The sequence below is a fragment of the Camponotus floridanus genome, unplaced genomic scaffold, assembly GCF_003227725.1.
Source record: "Camponotus floridanus strain SB8 unplaced genomic scaffold, Cflo_v7.5 scaffold36, whole genome shotgun sequence".
In the NCBI taxonomy this organism is placed as follows: domain Eukaryota; kingdom Metazoa; phylum Arthropoda; class Insecta; order Hymenoptera; family Formicidae; genus Camponotus; species Camponotus floridanus.
In genome coordinates this window covers 1819459-1830405 of record NW_020229503.1, presented here as the reverse complement: position 1 = coordinate 1830405, position 10947 = coordinate 1819459, and the positions used below count along the sequence as shown (strand labels likewise).

Here is a 10947-nt window from a genome sequence, read left to right as displayed (position 1 = left end):
ACGCACGACGACCGCTATCTCTTTGGACTTCGCTAAACCGCTCGCTCGCTTCACCGCACGCGATATCGCGCACGATAATCGCACCGCTTCACCGCACCGCTCGTTTCATTACGAATTACCGCGCACTGGACACTTGTAATTCTTTCACCTTTTCTTTTACTGTGCACTGACTACATTAAACTTCTGTTATTTTTATTGAAAGTTCAAAGTTACTCTTTCACTACACGAATCCACTATCCACGATTCACTGCCGGACTTCCTCGCGAACATTTCTGGTCCTTCGAGCCGGATCCCAACATCCTCCGCGTCCGCTGTCTCGTGAGTGATCCTCCCAGTGCTGTGCAGTTTGTGGCGTGTAATTACCTCTGAAACAGAAGGACAATGAGTGTTAGTTCCGAGACAAAGGTGCTGCTGGAGGCCCAGTATGACATCCACGGTCGGATCTCCCGCACCGTAGACAATCTGAGGAAGATGGGCGTGAGCAACATCACTCGTGATGCCATCCAAGCCCGTACCGGCATCCTGGACAGCCTCTGGCAAAAGATGGAGACTCAGCATGAGCTCATTCGAACAGCGCTGAAAGACAGATACAAGGAGAGTGAGTACGCTGTATCTAATTTCATTGAAGTCGCGGAGAATACGTACGTGACGCAACGTAGCACGTTGACTGGCTACGCTGAAAAGCTCAAGGGCGAGCCGTCCGCCGCGCCCAAAAGCGAGCCTAGCCAGGATCAGGCTCCTAGGACCTCGTTGCCGCGCATCAAACTCCCGATGTTTTCGGGATCCTACGAAGAGTGGCCCTCGTTCCGCGACCTCTTCCTGTCGGTCATCGGGGAGAATTCGTCCGTCTCCGACATCGAGCGCTTCCATTATCTCCGGTCTTGCGTCAAAGGGTCCGCTGAAAAATTAATCAAATCGTTGACTGTGACCGGCGACAATTATCAGCGCGCGTGGGTGATTCTGTGCAGACACTTTGAAAACAAGAGAGAGCTCATTCGCTCGAATTTCTTCGCGTTTACCTCGGTTTCCAAAATGAAGTGCGAGTCCGCGGAGGAACTCGGTCGCATTCACAACGCCGTTACGACCGCCGTAAACGCGCAGGAAAGTATAGGAAGGCCCATCGACACTCACGGTATGGACCTCCTTAACTTCCTGACGATCGAGCTCTTCGATTCGCGCACCCGGATGGAGTGGGAGTCCTCGATTAGCGACTCCACCGATCCGCCCGAGCACGACACTCTCACTAACTTCATCGCCAAGCGTATTCTCACGCTGAATGCCGCCAAGCCGAGAGTACCGACAAAGAGCTTTGAAGGTGCGTCGCGAACCGCGAAAGCTCAGCACGCAAGGACCGGTTCCGAACATTTAAAGTGCGCGCTGTGCCAAGGGAAGCACACGCTTATGCTGTGTGGTGACTTCAAGGCGAAGACCGCGAGCGACCGTAAGTCCTTCGTAGAACAGAACAGACTGTGCTACAACTGCCTCGGGAATCACTTGGCCTCAAAGTGTCAGTCTGTCAAAACCTGCCTAACGTGCAAAAACAAGCACCACACTACACTACACGACGCGTACACCCTGGCCACTTCCAACGAGGTTAGTGCCCTGTCTGCGACGCACTCCTCGTCCGAGCGCAAGGCGATCCTCCTCGCGACAGCCCGCCTGCACATAGCGGATCGCGCCGGGGATCTTCATCCCGTTCGAGCGATGCTCGATCAGGGCTCCGAAGTGTCCATCGTCTCCGAAGCACTGGTCCAACGTTTAAGGCTTCCCCGCACAAGCTCCTCGGTGTCCATCATCGGCATCGGCGGGGCTCGATCCGGGTCAACCCGCGGCAGAGTGGCGCTCAGCCTCTCCTCGACGACTACGGGGACCAAGCTCAAGGCCGTCGCTTTCGTGCTACCACGCCTGTCGGCGTATCAGGGGTCGTCTGTGAGGACCCTCGCCCCCTGGCCTCACATCCGCGGCCTCGAGCTCGCCGATCCGCAATACCAGGAGCACGATCCGGTCGAGCTGCTGTTGGGTGCGGAGGTCTGCGCCCACATCCTGGAGGCCGGCCTTCGAAAAGGTGGACCTCACGAGCCGGTCGCCCAGAAAACGGTCCTAGGATGGATCCTGTCGGGAGGATCCAGCTCAGCGCCCTTCCAAGGTCCCCGGAACTCCTTGCAGTGCTCTGTGGACAAAGAGTTGGATCAGCTCGTACACCGTTTTTGGGAGCAGGAAAGGGAGTCGCCAGCCCCCGTGGCGCTCACGCCGGAGGAAGAGGAGTGCGAGACTCTCTTCACAACCACTCACCGGCGAACGGCGTCCGGACGATACATCGTTCGTCTCCCCTTCTCGTCCTCGCCAACGCCGCTCAGCGATACCCGGAAGCCTGCCGAACGCCTCTTAGCCGCCATGGACCTCCGGGGCAGAAGAGACCCTGAGTTCGGTGCTCGATATCGGGAGTTTATGCAGGAGTACGAGAACCTGGAACACATGAGTCCTGTGGAAACAGTCAGCACGGCTGGCTGTTACCTACCTCACCACGGAGTCCTCCGTCAGACTAACTCCGGTACCAAGCTCCGCGTTGTATTCAACGGGTCGCAACGCACCGCCTCCGGGGACTCTCTCAACCAGCGCTTGATGGTCGGCGCCAACTTGTTACCGGCCTTAGCTGACGTCCTCCTTCGCTGGCGTCGGCACCGCTTCGTGTTCGTCACGGACATCGAAAAGATGTTCAGACAAATCCTCGTCCACCCAGAGGATCGCCGCTTCCAGCGGATACTCTGGCGCACCGGAGCATCTGAAAATGCAAGAGAATACGAGCTTAATACTGTCACGTATGGGCTCGCCTGCGCTCCGTTCCTCGCCGTCCGCACGCTCCGCCAACTCGCCATCGACGAGAAGGCACGGGGTCCGAGGGGAGCGCCCGCTCTACTCCACGACTGTTACATGGATGACATAATTACCGGGGCTGACTCGTTGCACCACGCCGTTGCACTGCAAACGGAGCTTCGAGAGCTTTGCACGGCGGGCGGGTTTCCACTTCGCAAGTGGGCCGCCAACTTTGAGGCCGTCCTAGAGGGTGTTCCCTCCGACCACCGGCTCCAGCAGGCGCACCACTCCTGGGAGAATGAGGTACACTCCACGTTGGGCCTGCGCTGGCATACCGCCTCCGACAACTTCTCTTTCGCGATCCAGCCCCCGGTCGCTAGCGAGTTCACCAAGAGGCGAGTATTGGCCGAGACAGCGCGGTTGTTCGACCCCTTAGGATGGCTCGCCCCTGTCGTTATCCGCGCCAAGATCCTCATCCAGTCGGCGTGGCTGAAGAGACTAGGTTGGGACACTCCGCTCCCAACCGAGGACGCTAAGTCTTGGCAGCGCCTCCTCTCCGAACTCCCTTTGCTGGAGAACCTCCGGATTAAGCGTTGGCTGGGCGTGGACCACCCGGCCCCGCGGATCGAGATCCACGGGTTCGCGGACGCGTCTGAGCGCGGTTTTGCGGCCGTCGTCTATCTCCGCGTAACCAGTGGCGACGAGACGGCCATCCACCTCCTAGCTGCAAAAAGCAAGGTTGCGCCTATTAAACCAGTGTCCCTGCCTCGCTTAGAATTGTGCGCCGCAGCCCTACTCACCAATCTGACGTTTCACCTTCGCAAGACCTTAGAATTGGTTTCAGCTCCGATAACTCTGTGGTCAGACTCCCGGGTGACGCTCCAGTGGATCCAGGGACACGCTTCCAGATGGAAGACCTTCGTCGCTAATAGGGTGTCCCACATCCAGGAGAAGCTTCCGGAAGCGCGATGGCGACACATCCCGGGACGAGACAACCCCGCCGACTGCGCGTCTCGGGGAGTAGAGCCCCGGGACCTGATCAGCCACTCCCTCTGGTGGACAGGACCGTCATGGCTCCCCAAGGACCCATTGCTCTGGCCACAGAGCGACCACGCCGAGCACGAGGTCGACGTGCCGGAGACGAGAGCCGTCGTCTCCAACCTGACGACCCAGGAGAAGACCGAACCTGAGATGCTTCTCAGGTTCTCCGACCTCCATCGCCTCCTAAGAGTTACTGCGTGGTGTTGCCGATGGCGAGGCAACCCACCGAGCTCCAGGGAGCACCTCCCCCTCGCGCCTGACGAGCTAGAGGCAGCCCTGCTCCGTTGGATCCGCCTGGTGCAGGCACATCACTTCCCCAAGGAGATCGCCGCTCTGAAAAGGGGCAACGCGTCAGTCAAGGGTCAACTGTCGAAACTGACCCCCTTCCTCGACAATCATGGCATTATTCGAGTCGGGGGCCGGCTGAAGCACGCTGTGCTCTCACCTGATGAGCGCCATCCGATCATCATGCCTCCAGAGTCATGGTTGACTCAGCTCCTCGTCAGGGCACACCACCGGCGAACGCTCCACGGCGGGGTCCAGCTCACTCTTGGACTGCTCCGCCTACGCTTCTGGATTCCTCGAGGCCGCTCCCTCGTCAAGAGCATAATCCACCGGTGTGTGACGTGCGCGAGATGGAAGGCTGCAGCACCGCAGCCTATAATGGGCAATCTCCCGACGGCACGAGTCACTCCAGCACGCCCGTTTCTGCGCACCGGGATCGATTACGCCGGACCGATCTTGATACGAACCGCAAAGGGGAGAGGTCACAAGGCGCACAAGGGGTTTATCGCCGTTTTCGTCTGTCTCGCTACCAAGGCCGTGCACCTGGAGGTCGCGTCAGACTACTCCACCGAAGCCTTTCTCGCTGCGTTCCGGCGATTCACTTCCCGTCGGGGCCTCTGCGAGGAAGTCTATTCGGATTGCGGCACAAATTTTGTCGGCGCCAATCGGGAGCTGCGCCTTTTGTTCCAGGCGTCGTCATCCGACGGCCGGCGCATCGCTCACAGTGCCGCATCCGACGGGATACGGTGGAAGTTCAATCCGCCGGCGGCACCTCACTTCGGCGGGCTTTGGGAGGCAGCGGTGAAATCAACCAAACACCATCTGCGGAGAGTCCTCGGAGACACGACCCTCACCTTCGAGGAAATGTCTACCTTCCTCGCGCAAGTGGAGGCGTGTCTCAACTCCCGTCCTCTTCAAGCCTTGTCCGACGACCACGACGACATCACGGCACTCACTCCCGGTCACCTTTTGATCGGGGCCCCGCTGCTGGCCGTGCCCGAGCCCTCGCTGTCAGACTGCAATCCAAACCTCTTGGCCCGCTGGAAACTCCTCCAACGGATGCGCGACCACTTTTGGGAGAGATGGTCTCGAGAATTCATTAACTCACTGGCTTCCCGGCCAAAGTGGCTGAAGGACACCGTCAGCCCCTCCGTAGGCGACCTGTGCCTACTGCGGTCGGACGTCACACCGCCGACCAGATGGCCACTCGCCCGGATCGTCCAGCTGCACCCTGGGGGTGACGGCGTGACACGAGTGGTGACAGTGCGCACCGCGTCCTCGGAACTCCTCCGGCCGCTTGCCAAAATCGTCCTCCTGCCCGGAGCCGACACCACAGCACCAACAACCCCGGTCTCGTGAGCGTGAAAGATCGCATTTTTTTTTCATCCTCCTTTTTTTCTATTCATTATAATCACTGGTACTTACCGCGACATCACCGATAAGAGTACCGCGCGTAATCACCGCTTTCTCACATGCGATAATCACACGCGAACCGCGCTACCACTCTTCATTCTTTTCTCACCGACACTTCACCTCACTTGAATCGTTCATCACCCGCTGTCACTCAAGCATCACTGCACTCGCGAGATCATCCGCTAAAACCCCTTGCAATCAGCTCACCGCATTCACTGTATATTCTTCATTACCGCACCACTTCATATTACGGAGGATTCTATCCGACTGCACAACACGTGCTCTCGCGTGACGTCACACATTCCATTGATTGATCGCGATCAATGGCTCGCCGATAGTATCAGTGCGACATCTGTCCGTACCCGCGCCCACCCAGGAATTTCGTCACGCACTGACGAGGCGGGCGGGATGTTCAAAATGCATAAAGTCACGGAAACCGCATAATTAAAGCCGCATTTCCCACCCCATAATTTCGAGGATTTTGGAAAGTCAACGGCGGTCGAGAATCTTCTCGAGACCTCTATTCTTTAACAAAAACCCGACCGTTCGAGCAATCTCTGTTTGCGCCGCGTATAAAAAAAACGCTCGATAACAACATTGTCAACTGCCGCCGGAATCCACGAGGCGAACGGGCATGCGCGCCCGTGCGTCACGATCAGCTGATGGCCAATCAGCTGATCCAAAAGAGTTGCGCGCATGTCAACAGTGAAGAATATTAATTCTGACCTCATCGGCGGCCAATCATGTGCGGCGCCGTGGGGTCACCGCCACACTTTAAAATTAATTGGGCCACGTCGCAACGGAGCCCAAAATCCGCCCCAGTATATAACGGGCCCAGCGCGCGGGCCCGGCCAAGTCTCGCACTTTACGCCTTTTCGCTCACCTATTTCTATTTCGACGCACCGCTAAAACATTACACGACCGCTCTTTTCTCACGGATCACCGCTTTCGATTTTCGGAAAATTCTCGAACCTAAACGCACGACGACCGCTATCTCTTTGGACTTCGCTAAACCGCTCGCTCGCTTCACCGCACGCGATATCGCGCACGATAATCGCACCGCTTCACCGCACCGCTCGTTTCATTACGAATTACCGCGCACTGGACACTTGTAATTCTTTCACCTTTTCTTTTACTGTGCACTGACTACATTAAACTTCTGTTATTTTTATTGAAAGTTCAAAGTTACTCTTTCACTACACGAATCCACTATCCACGATTCACTGCCGGACTTCCTCGCGAACACATATACTGTTTTTTACGCGGACTTAGCACCTTTTTTTACCTTTTTTTTAAAAGGGTAATTCTTTAGGGATATCACTCTTTTTTGTACTATATGTTAAACTTCTCTAAATAAATGAGCAAAGAACCCGCCATCACCCCCGTCATATTTCATTAAAATTAGACGGCCCTCTTTGCTTACTATATAGATATTCAGATCCTTCAAACTTCTTTGCTACTCTTATTGCAAAAATAACGGATAACTACAAATCAATATGTCATTAGAAACCGTACATCTCTTTTCATTCAAAAACTAAGTATTTTAGAGAAAAACATTTTTGACAAAAATTGTATGATTTTGAGGGGAACATAAGATGGTGTCATTGATTTGACCTCGGATGGCATCGTTAAGGTCAGGTCAAGGACATCTTTAATTTCTTAAATGGAATTACCAATTTTTTATTGCATATTCTTATAGCTTATGTCGAGAGCTTTCCAAAACACTATAATAAAGTATTTTTTCATTGAGTACTTTTCGATTTATAAGGCTTAAAATAATATCTTAATTTTACATAAACTATAAAATATCTAGTAAAATATTTATTTTTTGATTATCTTACCTTAATACTTTTATGTACAAAATAATGAAAGGAATCAATTAGTGTAAAAAAAACACAGTTGTTTTTAAGAAAAAATATGTAATTAATTGCAAATTCATTCCGGTTCCCCGAAGGAAATCGTGTTCGGTAATTCGGGATCGCGTTTTCAAACGGCTGGCTTCGGGAACTCCCGAGCGGGGCGGCTCTGATCTCCACCTTCCGTGGGTTTTTCCAGCCGGGATGCGGAGGAGCGGATGGAGGCAATACCCCACGCGATAGCGAGAACTCTCGGCTCAGGCTGAGTACTCTCGACCTGGTTGATCGGGGCGATAGTGCCGGTTTTTAAGGTTTCGGAGATTCTCTTGAGCGTACGGCTTAAGAGCGAAACAGGAGAATGTAATGTTAAGCCGAAATATGGCCTTTTTATACCGGCTAATTACCCGCGTCGGCGCGCGGCGGTGTTACCCCTTCCGAACGGGTTAATTGCGGTACGGTACGGTCGAGCCCGTTCGGAGGGATTCGGGTTTGCGCCGAGCGCGGGTTTTCGCCGGTCGGTCGGTCAGGCCGCGTCGGCTTCGTTCGGCAATTTTCGGCCGTATAATCGCTCTAATTTTTAACGGCCCCGGTCTTTGTTCAGAGTAATAAAATGTGGGCGCATCGCGCCCCTGCCTCTGCCCGGCGGGTGTTCTGCCGGGCGAAAGCTTCCGGATGATGGTGTTGCCGGGAATTCGGAACGGTGCATCGGAATGCACCGTTACAAAATAAGTAATAATCTTTTTATTAAACAAAATTACAATAATTCACTAACACAAAATAATAAACTTTTTATTCAACAAAATTCTTGCAAATAGCAAAATAAAATGTCTCGTCATAAAAATAATGTTTGAAACAACTAATTCTTTTGCACCAACCACACCGGGTGAAGAAAATATTATTATAAGCAGTTGTGTCACATTTTATATATTCTCTAAAACGAAATGAAAATCGTGAGAATGTGCACGCACGCACGCACGCACGCACCGCACGCACGCACGCACGCACGCACGCACGCACGCACGCACGCCACGCACGCACGCACGCACGCACGCACGCACGCACGCACGCACGCACGCACGCACGCACGCACGCACGCACGCACGCACGCACGCACGCACGCACGCCACGCACGCACGGCACGCCACGCACGCACGCACCGCACGCACGCACGCACGCACGCACGCACGCACGCACGCACGCACGCACGCACGCACGCACGCACGCACGCACGCACGCACGCACGCACGCACGCACGCACGCCACGCACGCACGCACGCACGCACGCACGCACGCACGCACGCACCGCACGCACGCACGCACGCACGCACGCACGCACGCACGCACGCACGCACGCACGCACGCACGCCACGCACGCCACGCACGCACGCCACGCACGCACGCACGCACGCACGCACGCACGCACGCACGCACGCACGCACGCACGCACGCACGCACGCACGCACGCACGCACCCGCACGCACGCACGCCCACGCACGCACGCACGCACGCACGCACGCACGCACGCACGCACGCACGCACGCCACGCACGCACGCACGCACGCACGCACGCACGCCACGCACGCACGCACGCACGCACGCACGCACGCACGCCCACGCACGCACGCACGCACGCACCGCACCGCACGCACGCACGACCACGCACGCACGCCGCACGCACGCACGACGCACGGCACGCACGCACGCACGCACGCACGCACGCACGCACGCACGCACGCACGCACGCACGCACGCACGCACGCACGCACGCACGCACGCACGCACGCACGCACGCACGCACGCACCGCACGCACGCACGCACGCACGCACGCACGCACCGCACGCACGCACGCACGCACGCACGCACGCACGCACGCACGCACGCACGCACGCACGCACGCACGCACGCACGCACGCACGCACGCACGCACGCACGCACGCACGCACGCACGCACGCACGCACGCACGCCACGCACGCACGCACGCACGCACGCACGCACGCACGCACGCACGCACGCACGCACGCACGCACGCACGCACGCACGCACGCACGCACGCACGCACGCCGCACGCACGCACGCACGCACCGCACGCACGCACGCACGCACGCACGCACGCACGCACCACGCACGCACGCACGCACGCACGCACGCACGGCACGCACGCACGCACGCACGCACGCACGCCCGCACGCACGCACGCACCCGCACGCACGCACGCCCACGCACGCACGCACGCACGCACGCACGCACGCACGCACGCACGCACGCACGCACCCCCCCCCCCCCCCCCCCCCCACGCACGCCACGCACGCACGCACGCCACGCACGCACGCCACGCACGCACGCACGCCGCACGCACCGCACGCACCCGCACGCACGCACGCACGCACGCCCACGCACCCGCCCCCCCCACCCGCACGCACGCACGCACGCACGCACGCCCACGCACGCACCCGCACGCACGCACGCACGCACGCACGCACGCACGCACGCACGCAACGCACGCACGCACGCACGCACGCACGCACGCACGCCACCCCACGCACGCACGCACGCACGGCACGCACGCACGCACGCACGCACGCACGCACGCACGCACGCACGCACGCACGCACGCACGCACGCACGCCACGCACGCACGCACGCACGCACGCACGCACGCACGCACGCACGCCACGCACGCACGCACGCACGCACGCACGCACGCACGCACGCACGCACGCACGCACGCACGCACGCACGCACGCACGCACGCACGCACGCACGCACGCACGCACGCACGCACGCACGCACGCACGCACGCACGCACGCACGCACGCACGCACGCACGCACGCACGCACGCACGCACGCACGCACGCACGCACGCACGCACGCACGCACGCACGCACGCACGCACGCACGCACGCACGCACGCACGCACGCACGCACGCACGCACGCACGCACGCACGCACGCACGCACGCACGCACGCACGCACGCACGCACGCACGCACGCACGCACGCACGCACGCACGCACGCACGCACGCACGCACGCACGCACGCACGCACGCACGCACGCACGCACGCACGCACGCACGCACGCACGCACGCACGCACGCACGCACGCACGCACGCACGCACGCACGCACGCACGCACGCACGCACGCACGCACGCACGCACGCACGCACGCACGCACGCACGCACGCACGCACGCACGCACGCACGCACGCACGCACGCACGCACGCACCGCACGCACGCACGCACGCACGCACGCCCACGCACGCACGCCACGCACGCACGCACGCACGCACGCACGCACCACGCACGCACGCACGCACGCACGCACCCGCACGCACCCCCCCACGCCCCCCGCCCCGCCGCCCGCACGCACGCACGCACGCACGCACGCACGCCACGCCCCACCACGCACGCACGCACGCACCCACGCACGCACGCACGCACGCACGCACGCACGCCACGCACGCACGCACGCACGCCCCACGCACGCACGCCACGCACGCACGCACGCCCACGCACGCCGCACGCCCACGCACGCA

The 10947-nt window shown here is 59.3% G+C and overlaps 1 protein-coding gene across 1 annotated transcript; it reads left to right on the top strand.

The window, feature by feature from the left end:
• The first annotated feature begins 381 nt into the window (after positions 1 to 381).
• Positions 382 to 5499, top strand: LOC112638735. Its single transcript, XM_025410922.1, has one exon. The coding sequence runs from the start codon at positions 382 to 384 to the stop codon at positions 5497 to 5499; it is 5118 nt and encodes a 1705-aa protein (XP_025266707.1).
• Positions 5500 to 10947: the final 5448 nt, after the last annotated feature.